The sequence below is a fragment of the Melospiza melodia genome, chromosome 15 (genome assembly GCF_035770615.1).
Source record: "Melospiza melodia melodia isolate bMelMel2 chromosome 15, bMelMel2.pri, whole genome shotgun sequence".
Classification (NCBI taxonomy): Eukaryota; Metazoa; Chordata; class Aves; order Passeriformes; family Passerellidae; genus Melospiza; species Melospiza melodia.
The window spans coordinates 18,447,960-18,470,826 of record NC_086208.1 but is presented as its reverse complement, the minus strand read 5'-3'; the positions used below and the strand labels follow the sequence as shown (position 1 = coordinate 18,470,826).

General features: G+C 46.6%; 1 protein-coding gene across 4 annotated transcripts in view; it reads left to right on the top strand.

Annotated features, from left to right (window-relative positions):
- IGDCC4 (immunoglobulin superfamily DCC subclass member 4) overlaps positions 1-22,867 on the top strand; it is an 85,330-nt gene that overhangs the window by 11,239 nt on the left and 51,224 nt on the right. For all 4 annotated transcript variants that reach the window (XR_010029665.1, XM_063169971.1, XM_063169972.1 and 1 more), the window contains exon 2: positions 18,038-18,367. Coding sequence is in view for 3 of the 4 variants with exons in the window: in XM_063169971.1 (XP_063026041.1) it covers positions 18,038-18,367 (330 nt within the window). In the remaining variant the exon portion in view is untranslated. The remainder of the gene's footprint in view (positions 1-18,037; positions 18,368-22,867) is intronic.

The window sequence follows — 22,867 nt, the reverse complement described above, 5'->3', positions numbered from 1 at the left end:
GCCCTTCAAATGCCTTTTTTGGGTAATGTTCATGAAGGTCCCGCTCAGAAGGGGCTGGACCATTGTCTGTGGAGGGACTGCTTGGTTGTGGCATGATGTGTAATTAAGAAAGTGGTGGGTTAAATATAGCAAGTTTCAGTGGTGTGTGAGTGCTGTGATAGAACCATGTATTTGCACATAATTTCTGAGACTCTCTTAGAGTCATGGCTCTGTATTTATGCCTGGATATAAGGAATTTTCTGCTGTTGGAGTGAAACGAATCAAAATATTAACTCTAGCTATTCCCACCCTGCAACTTTAGTGAAGTGTTGCTACATCTCTTGTGGGCAAGGATCTTGTGAGGTAGATGTGGTCTAAGTAACACTAAACTGTGTAGCAAGAAGGCAAGAAAAAGGAGTGTGGGAATATTTGGTGCCTTGATCATCAGTTGAAGGCAGAGGGATGAGAAAGATCTTTGAAGATTAATATCTTTGATCTTGAAGATGATGAAAAATTCAGAAACCTTAGCGTATGCTCCATCCTGGTATAATTTCTTGTGTCTTTTTGGGTCAGTATCTCTGTGCTTCCTGTACCTAATGGAAACAGTAAAAACCATGGCTAAAAAGGATCAGGGTGTTAGTTTGTTTTCAGATGCTACAGTAGCTGTCCCTGAGGGGTCTGTAAGAGCTGTTTTCTCTGACCTCCTCCCTGAGCTGTTGTTCAGAGTCATCTTCCAAGTTTCTGTGTGGTTGTGGCTCAGTGGAAGGCAGCAGATCGGTTCCTGTGGCAAAACTGGGACCTGTCACAAAAGCTTGGCAAAATGCTGCTTCCCCCTGGCATGGTGTGAGGCTGTGAGTGAGCCCTCCCAGTACTGATCTGTTGTGAAGCCAACCCGTCTCCCCAAGGCTCCTGCTTATTCCTAGCAACTCTCCCTGTGGCTTGTGTGGCCAGAGCACTGATTGCTGAGTAAAATGAGTGTGCAAAGTCAAGTAATCCTTGTACATCTTGAGTATTGCTTTCCCTTTCTGTGGTTCCAGATAGCAGCTGGGAGAAAGTTGGTTTGGAAAACAAAGCTGTTAGGAACTGTTTGTTTAGACACAAGGCAAAATGAAAGTGAAAAACATAATCTGTCTGTCCCCCTCCGCCTCCCACCTTCTTTTTGTTTAAAATGTCCACATGCTATTTACTTTCAATAAACAAAAGATGTTTCTTATAAGCTGGTGTTTACTAGTAGGGGTATGTGATTTATTAGAAAACAGAAATCCCTTCTCATGCCTATGTTTTCAAACTGGAGCAAGAGTTCATAATTTTATAGACCTTTCAAGAACAGATTTTCTAAAGCAAACAGTGAAGAGCTGTTAAATTATAGCCATGTAAAACAACAGTGTAATAGTGTGATTGCTCAGTAGTAATGGCTTTATTATTCTGTAACAAATAGGAGTGGTTTGGGCTGCTGGGAGATATCGTGGCTTTTCTGAGATAGCTTTGGAGCTGATTCAGAGGACTAGCCCATTTTAGATTTTTCTTTTCCTCATATTAAGGGGATATGGAGTATATGGTTATTCCCTTACCCTAGCTTTCTTCCAGGATCAGGGAAGGTGCAGCTTCCAGAGAAGCAATTCAGAGTTTCTCTCTAGAGCCTGAGAGCCACCAGTGTGTCACAATGTCCCTCTGAGTTAGACAGGGTATCACCCACCAGCATTTGCTTGGGGCGTCTTTGTAACTTGTTTTCTTTGTAGAGGGAATGGGAGAGTGATGCATTCTCCCCAGAACCTTGGGTGATGGGGCTGTGTCTGGGCCTCTCCTCAGGCCTGTCTGAGGTCACAAGCCATGCGGGACTCCCAGGCAGTGCAGTGTTCAGGCCAGGGCTTTGGGAATGAGCTGTGGGTGCTGCTGAATTCTTCAAACCCCTGGGCATGAGCAGAAATGTCCTTGCAGTGCCTGCCACTGTCATGTCTGGATCCTGTTTGGACCTCATCTGCTCCTTGCTTCTCACATGAAGCTTGAGCAAGTTGGGGTGCTGGATGCCTGGCCTTGCCTCCGTGTTCCATGTGTCTGTCACCTCTGGATGTTGATGATGGTGCACATGTGTGTGCTCCCTCATGCAGCTGTGCCAGCTGTGGCTGTGTCAGTCACTCTGTCACTGCAGGTAGTGAGTGTGAGGCACGAGAGGCTGGGTGGTCTCAGCTGGAGCTCCTGCTTTCTCCAGCCCTGCAGTTCCCTTGTGTGTGAGGATGCCTGCCTGGAGCCTGGGTGACAGATGCATGCATGGTGCCCTGGCCCTTCTCCAGCTCCCAGTCATTGCAGTGACCTCTGCTGAGACACGTGTGTTGAAAGGGACCCATCTCCTGTGTTCATTCCTTCTTTTTTCTTTCTTGTTTATTCCTTTCTTTCTCCTGGTTCTCAACTTTTGCCTGGTAGATTAGGCTTATTTCTGGATGCTCTACACATGTGCCTGCTGGAAAACTTTGTAACAGCTTACTTGGGCTCTTGGATGAAATTATCTGTGCAAAGAGAGCCATAGCTTGTAATGAAATAGCTTTACAGTGACATAGTTTTAGTGCTGCAGTGTGTCTCTGCTGGTTTTCGGGTTATTCCTGGGCTAAAAATATGGCTCATTAAGACTTCTGTAACAGGATGCAACCATATTTTAAAGATATTCCTGTGTGTTATTGCAAAGTGATTTAACTGATACTGCATTTGGAGACCTACTTTGTAGGATTTTTTATCTGAAGTGGAAATGAGTAAAACATTAAGTGTGTGTGTTTCTGATGGTGAGGATGTGGTACTGGCATGGAAGGCTGGGATGGCTTGGGGGCTGCACTGGTGCCTGGGGCTGACTGATCAAAACCACTGGACCAGCTACTTCCATTTCTGGTCTTCCCTGCCCCCAGACAACAAGACAGTCAGAACTGCATGGAAAAGAGTTTTACCACCTATTTCATTTGAAGCTGGATGCACTTGAGATGTGTTGAACAAATGGACAGTACCCTTTCTTCTCCCTGGGGACAGCTTTTACATGGATGGGAAGCTACAGATGGGGCCCAAGGCAGAAATGCAAATAGGCAGGGCTGTGATACGAAGCATTTGGCAGCATCGCAGGCTTAAAAGCTTCGTCCCCACGGCTGCTTGATCCTGCTTTCTCAGTTGTGCTGACACAGCTGGTTGTGGGCTGTACTGTGAACTGTGCGAGTGGAGCTTTGACCTCAAAACTGTGGGATTAGGGCCTTTGCTGCTGGCACCGTGAAGCTGGCCCAGCCCAGAGCTGCTGTTGAGAAGCCCTCAGAGATGTACTCGCTGTGGTTACAGCTTTGCAGAGAGGAGCAGCAGCGAGCACAAACAGCTAATTAGTTTTTCTAACGCTCTTTTGTTTGCTTTTGAAGACACGAGTCCTTGGTTTGCTTGCCGGGCTCCTGTTCGCTGTGGTGACAATGTCAGCACGGCTGTGTGAGGCTCAGGTTACGCGGGGAGAGTTCAGACAGGTTTGGTTTCAGTACAGGTCTTGTCCCTGAGCTGTTCCAGCACTTTCCTGGCAGGAGGCAATCGGTGTCAGAACAGGTTTGGCCCTGAGACTGAAAAAAAAAAAAAAAAGGGTTTGAGGGGCAGATCTCCCCCAGTAATGAGTTCAGTGGTGGGCTGACTGTTTTTTGTAGATGTAAAGGTCAGATCTGTTGCCTGGGTCATGTAGAAAGGTTTTGTTCTGGAACAACCTGCTCCTGATGAACTCCCATCTCTGCGGAGCTGCCAGGCACTGCTCTAAACAGTGTTTTTCCTACATTTTCCTAATCAGTGAATGTTGGAGAGATCGCTTTTTCCTAAATATTCCATTGTTGGGTGTTGAAGAATTTACTTTTTAGGTATGCTCATTTAAGGCTATGAAGTTTTGAGTTCATACCAGCAACTTGGACAGCTTTAAACCCCCTGTTTTTGAGCCTGCCCTACTTGGAGTTTGGTTTTAATCACAAGTTTTAACAGATTGAGTCTATTGAAAATATTCTCAGTGAAACACCCTAATTTTTTTTTCTCAGAAGCCGTTAGCTGTCTTCAAGAAACAATATTTTAATTGAAGCCATGATAAAAGCAGAGTGGCAGTGGTTGTTGTAAAGCTTAATTTATTAAACAGCCTTGTTTTTAATGCAAAAAAATCTGTAAAGAAAAAAAAAGCTATGCGCTTTAAAACTGTCAAAATAAAACCTACAACTTTGAAGTCTTAAAATACTTTGGGAAATGCTGAATGTTTTTGACTGGTTATATGGAACAGCTGAACTGACTTAACTGGAACAAAATTAGAGGAACAAAGAGGTTTTGTTTCCAGAGTGTATTCTTTGCCCTTTGACAGCGCTGTCTGGCTCACACTCCGAGTTAGACACACGGAGCAGGTCGCCGTCAGCTTCCCCCCTTCTTTGGTTAGACTTTCCACATAGGCAACCCCACTGGAACAACAATAATATTCTTACAAAAGAGCAAAAATTACTGGAAGATTCAGGGGCAAGGACAGAATCTGAACCTGCCATTACTGTTGGGTTGGTTTTTTTGAAGGAGCCTAGGTCTCATATTGATGGTGACACATGCCAGTGCTGAGTTTGGGGGTAACTTGGGTTAGCAGGACTTTTCCTGGCTGGTGATTGATGTTGCATCCCACACAACTGGACTTTCTCAGCATGGTCTTGAAGTAAGAGACTTGTTTTCCATGGAAGATGCTCTGAAGACCTCCCAGTGAACTGTTCCCATGTACCCAGCAGCTTTCATCACCAAAAGGGTGGGAGGCTGTGCACAGGGGGTATCCCTGGCTTGGTACTGGCACTCTGGCTCTGGGAGCTGCTCATGTGCTCTGTTCTTCTGTCATTCCAGGCTGTTTGCCTGAAAACAGCCTCTCTGAAAAGTCTGTCTTCTGTTAAGGAAGGGCAGACAGCAGTGCGAGATGAGCAGCTGAGAAACAGGGCTCTTGTTTCCATGCAAATATCCTATAAAGAACAAAAGAGGGGAAGGAGAGTGTTCAGAGGTGGGGTCTGCCAGCAGAAAGGCTTCAGAGTTGTTTTCCATGAGTAGCATCAAGTCCATGTGAATGTAATTTTTACACTGTTGTTGCTGTGGGTCTCATGGGTGAGTCACAGATGCTGCTTTTGTTTTGGACTTCTGGAGGGCTAAATCCTCCTCTCTGTGGGAATTTTACTGCTGAATTTGCTACCAGAGAATGAGGGCTTTTAGGATCTGGTGCTGAAATGAGTTACCTCTAGTTCCCAAATCTCAGCTTACACACGAGGTAGGATGCAAATGAACACAAGAGGTGCCTTGTGTGCCCCTGGGTGTGCCAGTGTGTCTGGCTCTGAGGATGCTGAGGGCACGTTTCACTAACTGTAGGACTGCCCTGTGGTTTCTTGCCCAGTGCATGGCAGAGTGCCTTCTTCCCTTTCCGTGGCACCTGGGCATGCTGGGAAGGTGTCAGAGGGTGCAAAGTCCTTCATGCCAGCTAACACCACTAGGAAAACAACCAGCGTTGTGAGCAGCAGCCTCAGCCTTGCTGGAGTTCACCTTGAAGGTCTTGAGGAGGAGTTGGGACTGGAGATAGAGACAGCCCTGTGATGTGCTTGAATTGATGTGTCAATGGCCAAGAGCTCTTGGGGACCTGCTGCCATTCACTGCAGCAGGAGCTGGGGTGATTTAAGACTTGGCTGCTCAGAGCTCCCTGTAGTAGAGGGAACCAGATTGATAACAAAGGCAACGGGAGTAAATGTACATCTGCCTCTTCCATCACTGCCCCCAGCAAGGCAGAAACCTCCCTTTATCAGCATTCATGTCCTTTTCAGCTCTGGGTATCAGGTTGAGTTGCAAGCCAGTTCAATGCTGGAGCAGATGCACACTGAATTTAGTAGCTTGCTTAGAAATAAGTATCAGCAAGATGTCAGAGAGGTTAGGCTCATTATGAGATCTCATTAATTCTGTGAAATACCCTGTAGAGAATATATTAATATTCTTATTCTGTTGACATATATTAACATATATAATAGTTGTATAATTGTTACTAATAATTATGATAATAATAAGCTTCTACTGGTAGACAAGTCAAAATGGATATTCGGAAGTCCCTGTAGGTACTTCTAACCCACAGTTCATGGACAGAGGTGCTGATGCCTACAGTGTGGTGAGAAGTGGCAGCTCCTCTACCTGCTCCTGCGTGGCAGTAATGTCAGCCTGGAGGCCAGATTTCACAGGTACAGTGGCTGTCTGTGCTGCTTGGTGGGGTCAGGCAGTTTGGGTTGGGAAGTTCTTATGCTTTTGGCTGGAAATTACCGTCCCTACCCTGACATTTGCTGCCATTCAGCAGAAGCCCCTGAATTTGATGTGCCTGCTCTTGTGCCATTGCAGTGGTGCAAAAGTAAAAATCACCCTCAGCCTAAAACATTGGTTTGTGAAGCGCATTCTGCTTTGCCCTGCAAAGAGATCACTGTCAGTGACAGTCTCATCCAGGGGTCTCCTTTCTTACAAACTCCAGGCTTTTCAGATCACTGCCCTAGATTAGATAAAGGTCTTGGCTGTGTGTGTTATGTGTGCATAGTTGCCACCCTACTAGGCCAAATCTTGCCATTAGTTCTAACAGAAAACCAGAGGGTGCCCTGATTTTTAAATCATTAAAAGAACTCAAAGACACATGGATCTTGAAAGGTTCTGGATTAAAATGTGTTCTTCTGTTTTCTTAAATATAAGACCTGCTAACAAGCACGTGGAGACCCACAGCGATTACAATTCAAAGCTTGGTTCAAAGGGTAAAGCTTCTCTTGATTTATTGGAGAACATTACTCTGTGGCATATCTGGAAGCCAGATACAGGGTGACAAACCAGCAGGATTATGGCAAAGCAGTAATATTCAGGATTGTCCAAAGAAAGATTAACTTTTCCAGTCAGCTTTTACTGATGCAAATTGCCACCCACTGTGTTGCAATAAAGAGCAGAAATAACTAAATATGAAATGCTGACTCGTAAAGGGGAGTCATCTAAAGTGCTTTGTGTTGCAAAATTTCATGAAAATGGTTTTGAAATGTTCTGCTGCATTTACCTTACAGAGAGGGCAGTTGTGCCAGCTGGCAGGTGCTCTCAGCAGTGCCTCATCCTGGAGCTGTTTGGGGTGGAGCCTGAGCGCTGGAACATCCCGTCCAGCTCACAGGGGTCAAAACACGATTGTTCCCACTAGTGCCTTTTTTTCTTTTTTCTTTCTTTTTAATAAATAAATGTTAAAAGGTTTTGTCCAGTGCAGGTATAAAAGTCTCCAGCTTGGTTTCAGTCTCTTTTTTCTGGTCAACAGTTCCAAATCACTCCCTTCCCTGGCAGGGGGATGGCTCTCTAAAGTACATCTTAGGGTTCCTGGTCTTTAGGATCAATGCGAGTTGTGTTCAGTGAAGGTCTCTTTCATTAAGTTCATATTATACAATATAAAGGGCATTTTTCTTCCTAGTGTGACCCCATTGCTCTGTGTTGTAGGTAGCTTGCATCCTGGTGCCCAGTATTACAGTTCCTGTTTCCTTTTTGAATTGCTCTTACCGCTGCTCCCATTGTTAATCCTTACCTGCTCTGGGTTTTTATGGCATGTTGGATCTTTCTTTTTTTTTTTTTTTTTTTTCTTTTTTTTTTTTTTTTCAGTAGCTTGCATTAAAGTTCTTTAAAGTGTTTTTTACAGCAGACATCTTGGGCTTGATTTTTTTTTTTTGGTGTTTGTAAGGCATCCAGTCCAGTTTTGTAAGCCTGTCCCAAGCTAAGCACTACAGCCAATAGACCTTGTCCTGCTAAAGCTTAGAGGTTATGATTTCCCTGAGTTTTGCCAAGACTCTGCTGGGCTGGGTCCAAAAGGTGAATTCAGACACCACCCTCCTTCTCTAGAACTTTGTTTCCAGCTTCAATCCTTGTGTTCTCTCCCTTCAGTCTAATTAAACCCCGCTGTAACAAATGCTGTGAAGCCAGCTGCCATGCTTTGGCAGGTAGCAAGCACAGGGCAGCGAAACCTCCAGCTAATCCATCCATGCTATGAAGTCATAAGAATCTTGTTAATTTTTAAAAAGCCCTTGATGCCCACTAATCCAAATCAATTTTAATTTCTTTCATAAAGTCATGCTTCCATTTAAGCTTCAGCTAAGAATTACAGCTAATTTGTTCGATTTTATAACAGTATAATTGAAAAAGTGATTTTAATGTCCTGGCAACCATATTCCCTTTCTTTGGTTGTTAATGAAAGAATCCATTAAAGTTAAATGATTTGGGCACAGATTCAAGTTGAATCGCCTGAATATTCTAGGGGAGTGTTTCTGACCATCTGCTGCTCTGTCATTGGCGTTTGTGTTGTAAATGGGACCGAGAGAAGGACTTCACAGGTCTTGTTCAAACCATTAAGCGTAAAATATCATTTTAATTTTCTGATCTCAGTGTAAATAGTGGAAATACTCAGGAGAGTTGGGTCTGCTCTGATCTGTGGGATCCTGCACTCATTGAATGTCGCTGCTGAGCAGCGCTCCCACATGCTTTCCAGGGGATCTTGTGGCTGTTTGTATTGATTACAGTACATCGTTCAGCAGCAGGTTGTAAGTTCCTTTTAATGACAGGCAAGACAACTGGAAGTGGAGCCTGTGAAGGGGAGGCACACGTGCTGGAGAAGTGTTTTTCCCTCTGCCTGGAGTCACACTCGCCGTTTCTGTCTGGCTGCGATCGGAGCGGTGTGTCCTGGGGAGGGTTGGTGAGCGTGAACAGACACAACTAATAAATTACAGCAGCTGCTGTCACTCCTGCCTCCTTTGCAGAGAGCCAGGGTGGGCGAGCTGGGGCTCTGGGGCTGAGCTGGCACTCCAAGCACAAGCCTGGTACACCCAAGCAGGAGCAGAGTCAAAGGGCTTCTGTCCTTTCTCTGTAACATACTCTTCCTCCTTCCTTTGCTGCTGAGCTTTCTTGCTCTCCTTGGTGACATGCAACACACCTGACAAGCTGGGAAGCGAGATGGACAGTGAACCAGACCATGAAATTCAATGGAGGTGCCTCTGATTCTCAGTGGAGGTGGATGAGTCTTTGGATGCACCATTAAAGCTGGAAGTCTGCCTGTCTTGCAACATGAAAAAAAGAAAATAAAATTACAAGTGATGTGTTTCTTCTGAAATTGTGAAGTAGAGCTGGAGATCTTTATAACGAGGGAGAAGCAGGGTGGGCTCTTGTCTGCTTGCTCCGCAGCTATACACTGCATTTTGTGTGTAAAATTTTGAGTTACAAAGGCTAAAGAATTGTCTGGTAGAGAGGACAGGATGTATTAGCTGGGAAGTTTGGCTGCTGGATTTGGACTTGGAGTGGGGACACTGTTTCATTCCTCTTCAGCTTTTCCCAAGCTTCAGCATTGGGTATGCTGCCTTTTTTTTTTTTTTTTTTTTTTTTTTTTAATGCTGTTGGGTGGTGAGAACTTGACTGATAAAATATTCACTGTTGGAACTGAACATTTTTCAATTTAATGTATTTATATTTGTATCTTTGGAATATGCGAAGGCATTAACCCGGGGGAAAGAGCTACAAAACACTCTTAAACTGTAGCCCACAGGTGAAGGATTTTTGTGTATTTATTTGTCAATATTAGTATCTGGTTAAGTGACTATTCCCAAGAGGGATGATACTGAAGCTTGTATCATACTGCATACTTTTAGCTTTCTCAGGCATGAAGAGATGAAAGTGTATCCTAAAAGTATGCTAAATTGAACAGTTGAAGTATAAAAATAGGTAATGTTGTAACAGGAGATCTTCTTTCAGACTCCTCTGTGTCCTTTGCAGATAAAGTGTGTGTATGATGAAGTAAAATCAGGAACCTGTGCATCTCACAAAAGCAAAATAACTGGGTTTCCTTTCCAACATCAGTGAAAAATGCAGGAAGTCATTATGTGTTTAAACGGGTGTTGGTGAGATCATGCAAATCCAAGGCAGTTGTTTTAGTCTACAAATCTCAGGCTTATTCAGCCTGGACCCTCGGCAGCACAATTACAGTCACTGCAGCAAATGGGCCTTCTGATGTTAACACCAGCAGATAACAAAAATAGCATTTAATAACTTTCATTAGAGTTAGTGTTTCTAGGGCTTTGGGGCTTTGCTCTTTCCAATCATTTACATAATTTGCAGGTACAAGCTGCTATGCCAGACTGTCCATCTGATTCTCTCTCTGATCAGAGCATATTAATGCACTTGTTTGATGGTCTGTTACCAATAATTACCTTGGATTGCATTAGGAGCATTTCCAGCATTGCAGCTGGTCTGTATTTTTCACTAAGTGTATTTCAGGGCCCAATTACAGGACTGTGATGTGTTATTGTTCCAGTGCACTTGTTCAAGCTTGTGATTTTAATGTGCCTCCACACTGTAAATCTCTGAATGCAAACCCAGGGCTCTGTCCTGAGTTCCCCATGTGTCCCATGCTTGCAGCAGCTTCTGCTGGGATCATCTCAGCTGTTCCTCATTGGCCTTTTTAAGAAGGGGAAGATGAGGGCCAGGAGATGGACATTGCCTTGGAGATGTTGGTAGAGCAAAGCCTGAGGTTTGGTGCTCTGTGTGGTGGGTGTGGAGTGGCTGAGAAAGGCGCAGGAACAGCTCAGTCCTCCCTGGATCAGGCAGTGTGGGGATTGTGGAGAGACTTTCAGGGATTTTAGTGTTTAAGTCACTTGGGCACTTTGAGCATCCTTCAGTGCAAGGGAGGCTCACATTTATATTGCTCTACATGGGACACCTCTCCCTGTTCCACTGTGAGACACCTTGGGGAGAGGACCTGATAAAAGCTGAATTTAGCAAATCTGGATTTTGAAATTCTAGGCTTCCTTTGCCTTCAGAAACCCTTCTGGGGTCAGAGGGGAGAAATGTGAACACTTAACTTTTGTGAAAGTCAAGCACTTTACTGTTATAATTGCCATTGACAATTCAACACAATGAATAAATTATTACTGCTATTGATTTGTTTCATCTTTCTGGACCATTTGTTACAGGGGATATATCAGAAAAACACAGTCTCAATGAGAAGGAACTCAATCTTGAGAGCTGGTGTGGTGTTTGTTCCTATCTGTTAAGCATCATCTGTAGACAGGTATTTGTGCAAATCTGATGCTTCTGTGGAAGCAGGAGAGCACGTAGTCCTTTCTAGAAATCAGTTGGCATTTTACTAGGTTGGAGTTTCCAGGGCTGTGTGGGTTGGTGGTTTTCATGGTCTTGGGTAGCTAAAATGAACAGCTTCAGTTGACTTCAGTGTTAGGAGCATCTTCAAAAATACTTCCATGCAGACCTTCTCAGCTGTTCTTTTTCCTTGGTGTATGTTGCATTTTTACACAAAGGTATTCACTTCCCCATGTGAAAAACTTAATTCAATCCCAGCCCAAACCAGCACATCTGTTTACTGTAATTACAGCTTTAGATGATATCATTCTTTCCAGGTATGGCCCATAAACAGTGTTGCACGTGTGTTAGATGTTTCTTTCATGCCATTCCTTCTGCTCTTTTGTTTTGAACTGGGGATTTGAACAGGACAAAGGCCAGAGGCTCACGCCCAGCATTGTTCATTGGGGAGAGTTGCATGCTCCAGCTTTCCCTGCCAGTGTTCATCCTGGGTCTGGATGTGTGCCAGGACTTGAGGGGTGCCAGTGTGCACCCAGGCCCAGGCTGAGGGGTGTCCAGGACATGTACAGACACCATGGCTGCAGCTGGATGCGTGCAGGGTGTGAGGGGATTGCTCTTGGCACAGCCTCCTACCCGGCCCCTTGATGTGGGGACAATGGGACACTCTCCGCATGCCGCCTCTTGCCGCCTGCAGTGCCAGGCTGGCACCCAGCTGCTCATGAAAGGCTGGGATCAGCTTAGTGACAGGGGATGATCTGAGAGTCCCTTGCTGCCAGCTGGATAAATACTCCTGCAGCAGTGGGAGATGCTGCATTATTAAATAAACCATCCAGGTTGCTTATATGCAGAATTAGGATAAGGTTGGCTTCCCACTGGTGAGCACTGCTCAGCACTGGAACTGCTCTGCTGCGCCTGGATATCAAGTGTGGATAAAATGGTCTTTTCAGCAGCTCTGGAGATTAGTTTTAGGAGCCTTCTGTTCCAGAGAGGCTTAATGGGTGTTGAAGGTGTAACTTTCTTATTCCTGTTGCTATTACAAGGTGGAAAGTTCCAGTAACATCTGGTAACTAAGTAGGGAATGTAGGGATCTTGACCCTTCTGTCTCACAGGCCTCCTTACGGTTTGGTGGAAGAATGCTTTCTATTTTATTGTGCCGTGGGGAGGCTGAACAAGTGATGCACAAGGGGATTTAGGTGTCCAGCTCCTCTTTCAGCCTCCCATTCTGTAGAGATCATGAGAGTGGGGTGCTCCAAGCCCGGAGCTCCTCCGGTTCTGCTTTCAGTGCTGGTGTTGCTGAGCACCCAGCATGCAGACTGTCGGAGACCTTCGTCCAGATTTCTTTCTGGGTCACCACTTGCCAAGTGCAATTGCCCTAAAAACAGACTGAGACCAAGCTATTGACTTGTAATTGTCAATGCATAAAGTTTCCAAGAAGAAAGAGAGCTTTGTGTGGCTTTAATGGGGACACACTGAAGTATAGTCACTCTTTGAATTAGACAATGGGAACGTAAAGATTTTCTACAGCTCCTAAGAGCCTCTGAAGAGCATCGGCAGAAGGTTACATTAAGCAGAACAATGGCACAGTAGTTGGCTTGCTGAGAGGTAGGAAAACCCTTTGGAAGGAGTAACTTCACTTTTCTTCGGTGCTGTTCGCTCCCAATTAAATAAGATTAATTGTGCTGTTGAGTTCCAGGAGTTCAACATCCAAAATAAATACATAAATTAAGGCAGGCGACAGTGCAGAGGCTCAAATGCAGTTTGAATTCCTGCCACCTCCTGTGGGATGTGGAGGGGAGAGAGGAGCCCTTTCCTCTTACTGCCTGATATCCCACAGAACACACACGACGACCGAGTGCTCTGCTCTCCTTGCCTGAGCCACTTTCTTGCTCCTGGGAAGGTTTTCTTTGGCTGGATCTCTGCAAGGTGCACAAGCCAGTTTCAAAGGGCCAGATGTGTGTGGAATAGGAAACATGCTGGCCGGGCTCCAGGCTGTGGGACCTGCAGCACAACAGCGGCTCCCCAGGAAAATCTCTGGCTGCCAAGAACTAGAAGTGATGTCAGCTCTGGAAGTGTGTCAGATTAGAAACCCTTGTACTTTGCTCCCTGTGAAGTATTAATCTCCCAAGGCCTGTGCCGTAATGGGTCCTGTCTGGCTTGGCTCAGCTCTCTTTGTTTTGGGCTGGGAGTGTTGGAGAGGTTTCTCAGGAAGGCACTGGAGGCTGTCAGTGGTTTGGCTGCTTTGGATGGGTGTCCTTGAGCTGCTCCCAGGGCCTCACTCAGCTATGCTAAAGATGGGCCTCCCCTGCCTTGAAGTGAAGGTCTGAGCCTTGGAATTGTTGACTGGGCTGGGGTTTGTCGGAGTGGTTGTGCCTTGGGATCTTGTGCGTGCCTAAATGTCTTTGGCTTTCCCTGGGTGAATGAGTTTCTTGAAGAGAAGATAGAATTGATAGAGATGTGCTGTCAGTCTTATGGGCCTTACTCAGGAGTTGTGGATCAGGTGATTTCAGCTGTGCTAGAAAGGAACAAAGATATGCCAGTGTACTGAATCCCTTTTGGTTTATGCCTGAATGTTTTGTTTTCACAGTAATTACTAAACCACGACTTGTTCTCCTCTGCACAAAGCCATTTGTCTCCTGTTGAACAGTAACCTTTTATTTGCTTGTGCTGTGTAGCAGAGCTCTAGGACATGTTTACTAATGATAGCCAAAATTTCACCAGAACAAGCTTCTCCCTTGTCTAGGTTTTTCCACCTTGATTTAAGTGGTTAAACCTCAGGGAAGGGATGGGAAATAGCCTTATGTGCAACGATACAAGTGGGGGTTTGTGCTGTTCTTGCTCATGGAGTGAAAGCTCCCAACTCCATGGGTTTGGAGTACTGCATGTCCTGGATGTAAAAACGCTGCTGTGAGGGTCTCACCTCTGCCCAAGTAATTGCATTGTCAGCAATCTGTCAGACCTTGCTGTGTTGCTCGCTCACACTTCACCTGCTTAGTTATAGATTTGAAATTAAAACCCAACAGAATCTGTTCTTTTTCCCCTTTACTCAGTGGTACGTTGGGCTATTCCTGCCTCCCTTTGATGTTGGGGAGAGGAGATAATAGGAGTGGGGTTTGGCTGGACGCTGAGATGTGCGACTGGGGAAGGGCTGTTGGCTGGTTTAATGTGGATTTTCAGATGCCTGCCTTGGATCTGAACTCAGGCTGGCAGGGGCTGTGCTCCCATGGAGGGCAGAGGACAGCTTTGTGCCTTGAAGATTTGACGACCTTTGTTCATTTGAAACGCCCTGTTTTTTTATGCCACTCAACAGGAGACTTTTTAATTTACTTCACTGGGCCTGGATGCCGGAGGTGGATGGATGGCTGATGGAAGTGAGGAAATAGATGGGAGAAAAAGAACATTTTCTCCTGGGCTGTTTTTATACACAATATAGCCTAGGGGTTAGCAACACAGGGGAGAGTGAAAAAACCCTGCAGAGCCTGGGTCAGAAAATACAATTTTCATGGGAACAAAATGCTTTTAACTTGCTACATCAAAGACCCTCCATTCCAGAGCATTCTCTGTGTTTGAATACATCTGCATTCCCCCAGAACTCTGTATGTGAATGCACAAGTATGTCATGTGTATCTACATGTGAGTGTGGACTTGCACATACATTTATGATCTGAAGGCTGTTACTGCCCACCTTGGAATAGCTCAGCAGCTGAAACTACTTCCAGCAGGAGTCAAAAGCAAAAAGCTGTTTGGCTCCAAAGCACAGGTCTGTAGCTGGAACATCTGCCTAGGACTGATGTGTAAAAAGCCCTTCTGGCTCCTGTCTTGGAAGCCCACCTTGACTGCATTCATTACAGCATCACCTCTGGCAGGTAAGAGAGTGGAGGTGAGCTGCATGAGCACGTGGCTCTGTGCTTAACCAGGGTCCTGTCCATTTCTGTCACTACAGGATGAAAAATGGAGGTTGGAAATAGTCAGCAGCTTCTGTAAGCACTTAACATTCCTGATTTCATTTGTCTTTGATCTCACTTGGACTAATTTTACTCTCTTCTGATCCTTTCCCTTGAAGGGGCTTTTATCTCATTGTCAGGCTTGCTAATTTAGTGGGGTGTTTTGAACCAGACCTCCTCCTACGTTTCCAGAGCCTGGAAGGTATTTTTTTTTTTTCCTTAATCAAGGAGTGTTTATGCAGTTTATGCAGAGTGTTTATGCATCTTGGGACAAAAGTCATACTGGGGCTTTTTGCAATGCCGAGTCTGCACTCTGGACCCTGCTGCTCAACCACTGTATGTGCAAATGGCTTGTCACCAAAACTTGCAGTATTTTGGGGCCAAAAGGGCAGGAAGGCGGGCTGGATGATTTGGGACAGGTCAGAGCAGTCTGGCATTGGGTGGGAACTTCGTTTGCTCAGCTGGAGGCCTTCCCAGCAGGCTGTGTAAGTATTAAACAAGGAGGGGTGGTCACACATGTTTGACCAACCAAGTAGAAGCTTGGATCCCAGTAGATTTTGACTTTGGGGAAGATAACTGCATGATTTAGGGATATAGAAACATCACCACAGGGTTTTGAAAAGCAAATACTTTTTTTTTCTGTGATGGAAAATGTGTTCTGTTCTTATTCTGCTACAAGCAGGTTGAGTTGACTTTTTAAGGAGTTGAAGTTTGAGAGTATGATAATTGCTTCTTAATGTGGGAAGATGCACTGCAGGCCCCTTCTCTATTCCTGGCTGTCCCCTTGCACTTCACCTTTGGAAGAGGAGGAGTATTTTCAGCAAAATGCCATTCTAGTTGCTGTTTGAAGAAACTAGAAAATAGGACATATATACAGGCTGTTTTCCCAAGTGATGAACAGGAGCTTCTAAAGATGACATATGTAAGGAAAGGCAAAGAACAAAGACTTTATCCAACAAAGTTTTTAGTACCTGCTGTCTTGCATGAAAGGCTTCCAGAGGCAGTGTCTTTCCAGTACTTCCTGGGCAGCCTTTCAGCCTTGTGTTCCCCTGGGAACCATCTATCCTCTCAGGGAACCACTGAGTTCTTTACCTTGCTGTGATCCTCAAAGGACCAGTCTGCCCTAGGAGACACGAATGGGTAGAATTGCCCCTACAGAAGGGCACTTGGTGGCATTTGCCTGACCTGGACCTGCCAGGGCTGTGCTGGCTGACAAATCTAGGAATTCCATTGTGGTGTATGCACACTGAAGCTCAGGAGTGTCTGCTGCTTCTGCTTGTGCTTTCTCCTTGCAGAGTGTGAGATAGCAGCATGGTGGAAGCATACATGTGGGAAAACCCTAAATGCAGGAGCTTGCAGGTAGCTCTGTGTTGGCAATGGCTGCCCCTTTGTCATGGAGTACAGTGCCTGGCTGTTGTGCTGACTGTGACATGGGCATCTCTGTATCCTGCTGGATTTGTCTCTGGGAGATTGCCCCTGGATGTCCTAGAGCAGGTGACAGAAGAGGGTCTGTTCTGTCCCATAACAGTGGCAGTCAACAGGCAGGGTTCTTGTGTGGCCTCCTGGTCACTGAACGGACAGAGCTGGCCAACACCAAGTTCTCAGTGGTTGTACAACCCAGCAGCAATGACAAACCTGACAAGTTCCCATCCCCACGGGCACCGAGTTGGCCACGCATGGGGACAGGGTTAGGCCCTTCCTTCAGGGGCACCTGTGGTTTCCAGCACATGCCTTGAAATAATTCCATCTCCCTGCATATGTAATTTTGCGTGTCATTGCCCCTAATTGCATGCTTAACACACACTCTTTTTAAAGTGCAGCCCTTTTATCAGCAGTAGGTAGTAGCAGGTTTAATAGGGTGTTTGAATTCCTATAAAATTAATCTGTAGCCTTCTGCGATAGGAGACGGGCAGGGAGCCATGTGGTTCATATCCAGTGTTGATAAACTTGTTATAGAGGCAGGAAACATTTCTGATTGGAGCAGTGACAAAATAATTTGGAGCAGAGCCATAAAAAGAGTGGATGGTGATGGTTTGAGCACAGCAGAGATTGAAATTGCTGGTGTGTGGAAGCAGCGCTGCCAGCTAACATTGACTTAGTGTCTCTGGAGAACTCTAACGGCAAATGCATTTTATTAATGGCAATATTCTTTTAGGAAATGCTGAGCATTGTTTCAGAGGTGGAGCCCCCTCGAGTACGTGGGTTTGGAAGTCAGCCAGACCAAGATCTGTTCAGCTGAGCTTGTTGCTGGTCACTGCTCTGGCCCCCGGCTGCAGCAGGAAGGTTGCCTAAGGGCATGTGCTGGGTGCTGTCTGCTAACAACTGGAATATCCTTTTCTAGTGCAGAAACTGCATCCATCCATTCTTGCTCTGGATTGACCTGTATGGGATAAAATGCTCAGAGACAGCAGGTCATGTTTTTAACTGTTCTTTTATTGTCTTTCATTTGAAATGTGTTTCCCAGAACATGAACATCAGTGGGAGTTGCTTCTTTCTCAGGGACTTGAGCTCTTACTGCCAGTAAGAGGGGCAGCTGCTCTAACTAGATTGTAGTCATTGGCATTGCAGTGCCACATGGGGCTTGGATACTTTTCCTTGCACTTAGTTGTCTTGTGGGGGTTGATCAGCCTTGGAGGAGGCTCTGATGTGTAAGTGAGAGAGGAGCCTGCCATGGCCAGCCATGGTGCTGCATTTTCTGTGCTTGCTCTTGCTGTTACCACCTCTTCACCTTCTTCCAGCTGCTTTCTGCTTGAATCCAGCATGGAAACAAGTGTGGACAGCAGGGGTGGCTGCTGGGCCCATTGAGAATGGCAGAAATGGTGCAGGTTGTACAGCCATAGGGATGGGGGATGGAGAATGCAGTGAACAGGAGTCATGGACTGTGCTGGTCTCCCAACAGGGCTGAATTTCACCTAGTACCTCCAGCCATGGTTCCTTTGCTGTGTAAAACTGGGATGTGATTCAGTCAAGGAAAGTAACCCCACTGCCACACTGTCTTTGCTTTGCAGGGAGGCTGTCGGAAGGGGATTCTCTGGAGCTGAGCTGTAGTGCTGGTCCTGCAAAGGTGATTCTGGAGCCAAACCAAGTGGTGATTTTGGACTGCAACCTGACCCCTGTTGAGCAAGTGATCAATATCACCTGGAAGAAGAATGGGTTTCCATTAGTGGAGCAAGAACATCTCCATGTGCTTCCAAATGGATCACTCTTCATCTCATCCCAGGCTGTGGCAAAGGACAGTAAATATCCCGAGAGGGATGGTGCTGAGGGCAACTACTCCTGCGTGTCTCACACCTCCCTAGGGACTGTCACCAGTCAAACAGCTGCAGTCAGATTTTCAAGTAAGTGTTCTGGGGGATTTGTTCATTTTCTTTCCTTCCCCTCCTGGTACTTGTACAGAAATCTGCTTCCCCAGGAGCTTGAGATAAAATGTCTGTGAAATAAAATCATAATAATAATGTATAGATAGGAGTGGGGATAGTCCACAAAATAAGCAGTGGTGTATTCCTGTTATCCCACTGTTAGCATCCTGTGTAACTCTCCCAGGTAAGTGCCATCAGCTATGAATTAAAAACCGGACCCTCCTCTTTCCAAAAGACAGTGCTTGTTTTTGCAGAGAACTTCAGAGCCCTGAGTGCAGCACCCTGTGCATGGAGAGTGGCTGTGGGGGATATGACTGTGGCAGCTTGTGAGGTGAATATCTCTTTCTATGGAAGAGATGAAAGAAAGGGTTCTTCAGGGCAGTTTTTGTTTGGATTTAGAAGGACACTCCAAGACCTGAACTGCTGAATCTCTGCACAGAGTTCAAGAATAAAATTCCTTTATATTCAGGCTTGGCTCCTGGGGGCTATTTAAAGTGAGTGCAAATAAATGATTCCTTGACCTGCCAAATAGGTGAGGCTAGAAAATAATGCAAATACAGTAACACTTATTTCTAGTACAGTGACTTGTGTATGTTAAATGTTGCTAAAAACAGCTGCACAGGCACACCATAGGAGTTGAGGGGGGGTGAAGGTGCCCAGATAATGTCCTGACATCCCCTTTACACTGGGATGTTTTTAGGCTCTGGTACCCCAGACAGGGCCATCCAGGTTTGGCCAGGGAGTGTTTCAGTCTGTGAGCACTGTGCTGTAGAAACCAGAACTGCTGGTGAAGCTTTGCCAGATGAGGGGAGAATCTTTGACTTTTGCAACACGTCCTCCTTTTCTGCTCAGAAAATGTTTAGCATGCAGTCAGGGATCCTGCACACAGGTATTGTTTGGGAGGAGCTGTCTTTAGTCCAGATGGATTTATTTAGGTGCTGCTGCCTCAGTCCCAGACAGTCTGAGTTAGGATATATTTATTCCCTTTTAGGGTGACTTACGTTGAAGTGTGCACTGTGTCTCTTGCCCAGTTGCAGTGGGCTGTGTCTCTTTTTTGTTCCTGGCTTTATTGTTTGGTGTCTTACGAGTTAGAGCAGTGGAGACATCTCAAAATGGGGAGGCTGACTTAAATTGCCCTTCTCTCCTCCTGGATTTTTCCAGAAGAGCATAAATGGGTGATGCCTCTCTCCATGCCCTTCTGTGTTTGTCCCAGAAATGGGAAATTTCAGGTGAACTCTTTCCTTGTGTGTACTCATAGGTCTCCTTTTATTACCATCTGCACAGGGAAAATGCAGCTTCCGTGGCACACACGTGCACCTGCCATAACCTATCCATTTCTGAGCAGGGAGCAGCGAGGGAATTGATTAATGAAATGCATCTCTCACTTCGATTTGTTCCGAGGGCTGGGCAGAAGCACTTGCTCCATTAGCATTCAGCTGGAGCAAGTGAGGATTGTAAAGGCTTGGGTTTTTTTCATTTTTTCCCCTGCTACTGAACATGGTCTGTCCAAAGCTGGATGGAGTGGATGGACTTATTCTTTGTGCTGATTGCCTTAGGGACTGCTAGTCAGGACAGGGCAGTAGTAGAAAACCTGTTCAGCAAGTGGGATGTGTTATTCCTGCCATGAGTTTGTCCTTCTGACCTGCAGGTGCTTTCCTTCCCTGGAATGGGGTTCCCATGCAGGGCTATGGGGCTCTCTGTGCCACTGAGTCTTGCAGTAACAAGTAGGAGCATTGGGTGTTTGTAGCACCTCCCTTGCTCAGTACTGTTTTGGTGCTCTTGGTGTCATCTGCTGTGTTTCAGGCTTGTGGGAGTCCACTCCTCCCCCTGAGGGCCCCAAGAGCAGCTCTGGCACCTCTGTGTAAGGGCTGCCAGCTTCCCAGTGGAGGGAGGGGATGCTGCAGGCAGCAGTGAGCCCAGAGGCTGGAGGAGGCCTTTTGGAGCAGTCAGGTTAGAGTGGTGGAGGTTGAATGGCATGTGAAGGCTGTGACAGTGTAAGGATTTCCATCTTTCCACCATGATCCAGGAATTCAGCTCATTGGCATTTTGCTGGATAAACATATGGCTCGCTGCCCAGTGTTCCCTGGCACCCTGTGTGCCACCAGGGGACCCATGCCACTGTCCCTGTCCACACCTCGTGGCAATGGTGGCCATGGCAAAGGGGGAGGAGCAAGGCTGTGAGGGCTCCTGTGTGCCTGTTAAACAAGCAGCTGCTCAGGCTGATAAACTGGGTTTTCCTGCAGGTTTTCCTGAGCCCCATGTGCTCCCACATGGAAGTACCAGGGGCATTATTGTAGTTGTGGGAAGGTGTAGCTTTCTACCTGTTAATAACTACATTGATGAAGATTTGTTAAAGCTTTCAATTTAGCTTAAACATTTTGTGCAAGGGAGGTTGTAGAAAATTACAGTAATTGTGCCTGTCAGATGAAGACGTTTGCTGTGCCTGGAGGGGATGGACCAGCATTGCATGGCTGCTGGCAGGGAGCACGGGAGAGGTTTGGAGTGTTCCTGCACCTGGAGGGACAGGCCACAGCAGGAATTAACACACAGGATCTCTCATCATCCTCTCTCCACATGGACAGTCTGTCTTCTGTGTGGCGCCCTGCGGGTCTGGGATTTGAGGAATGGCACACTAGGATTTGTTCTTACTTTAAGGATTTATTTTATAGATTTTATCCTATTTATTTTGTGAATTAGGGGCATGGGTGAGTGAAGGCCAGGGACTGTAGGCAGAGCCACGCTGGGCAGAAAAACTTCCTGCAGATGAATGCACAGGCTCTGGACCATCCATGACTTTAGATGTGGATTTAGATGCTGTTTTGGGTAGGTGGGGAGCTGGCTCCTGTGGAGAGCAGGAGCAATCCTGTGCTGCCATATGGCCCTGCAGACGAGCGCTGTGCTGGCTGGGCCTGCGCCGTGCTGGGGGAGCCGTGGCAAATTGCTCCCACCACTTTGTTAGCGTGTTCCTCTCCCACCCCCAGCCAGTTCAGAGGTGAGTCGTTCAGAGAGGGGTAGTCTGGGTGGTGTATGAGATCTGAGTGGGGGCTGAGGTTGCCCCCACCTTGGAAGTACCTCCTAATAATTGTAGAAGGTACAAAGAGGACGAGCACACAGAGAGTCTGGGGGCAAAGCGCTGTGGGAGAGAGCAGCGAGCCCCTTTCAGAAGGCTGAATTCCTTGCATAGACTGCATTTTCTGCCTGGGGTGTAGTGTTGCTGGCTGGCAGCCTTTCCAAGCCCACAGCCTCCTGCACGGATCTCGCTGCTGGGAGAGGGGGAGGGTGCTGTGTTTCACCATCCTGCAGTCACCCCTGGGCTCAGAGCTAAAAGCCTTGGCACATACGGCTTGGCTCCAGCTGGGTTTAACATGTCAGTGGGGAGGGAGCTGCCTGCCCCTCTCCTGGAGGTGCAGAGCCCAGTGCTCTGGCTGTCGCTGAGGGCAATTTGCTGTAATGCTCTTCACCTTCTCACCTACAGTGGGTAATTTTTACTGAGTGGCCTATTAAGGTGTTCAGGATAATCAGTGCAACACGGCTGGGAGGTTTTGGGGCTCAGGATGGCTTTGCAAGCTAAACCTTAGCTGAAAAGTTGAAAATAATGTTGAGTATGTGTCGTCTTTGTCTGCCTTTTCCCCTCAAGCATCTCCTTTCACTGCCTCCCTGTGGGAAAACCTCTCACTTTGCAGCACTTCTGCAGCAGCAGAATTCTTCTGCCCAGGATTTGTTTGTGGGAGGAGAACAGCCCCTCCAAGGATGCTGTGGCCCCAGGGTGAGCAGTGTGTTGGAGTCTGTCCTATACTTGCTGTGACCTGCACGCACGTCCGTGCAGCGTGTCCAAGTGACAGGAGCTGCTCTCCAGTCCTCTCCTCCCTTGCCTGATTCTTTTTCCTCCCAGCCCCAGCTGTTGGCAGCACAGCTCTGAGTTGCACTGGAGGTGCTGTACGTGTCCTGCCTCATCCATTCCACCCTGGTACTCCTGAGGATGAGAGAGGAGGAACACAAGGGATCACAGCATGCTGTGGTGTTGGCCCCAAGCTGGTGCAGATGCTTGTGGAGCAGTGATGAGCCCAGCCAGCAAGTCTGTCTCTGCCTGACCCTTTCAGGGCTGACATCCATGGGTCTTGCTCAGTTCTGCATCAAAGGAACTTTTTCACTTCTCTTGCTTTGAATTGGTGTTACGTTCTGTGCTTATAAGGTCCCAGTTGAAGTTCCCTGTCCTCTCCTTCACAGAGGACTCTGCAGGCTGCTTCTTTCAGAGCTTGCAGGGGTGATTTTTTCCAGCCCATCCCTGTCCCCACTGTCCCTAACCTCATGCTGTGAAAGGAATATGATGGAGCTGCTCAGCCTCTGAAGCCCACCCCAAGAGTTCTGAGATGGTTTGCTGGGCATTGCCATGGTAGAGCCCCCAGCCCCACAGAGCTCTCAGCCTGCTGTGAGACAAAGCCATGGCTTTGCCAGGAGCTGTGACTCCCCTTGGGAAGT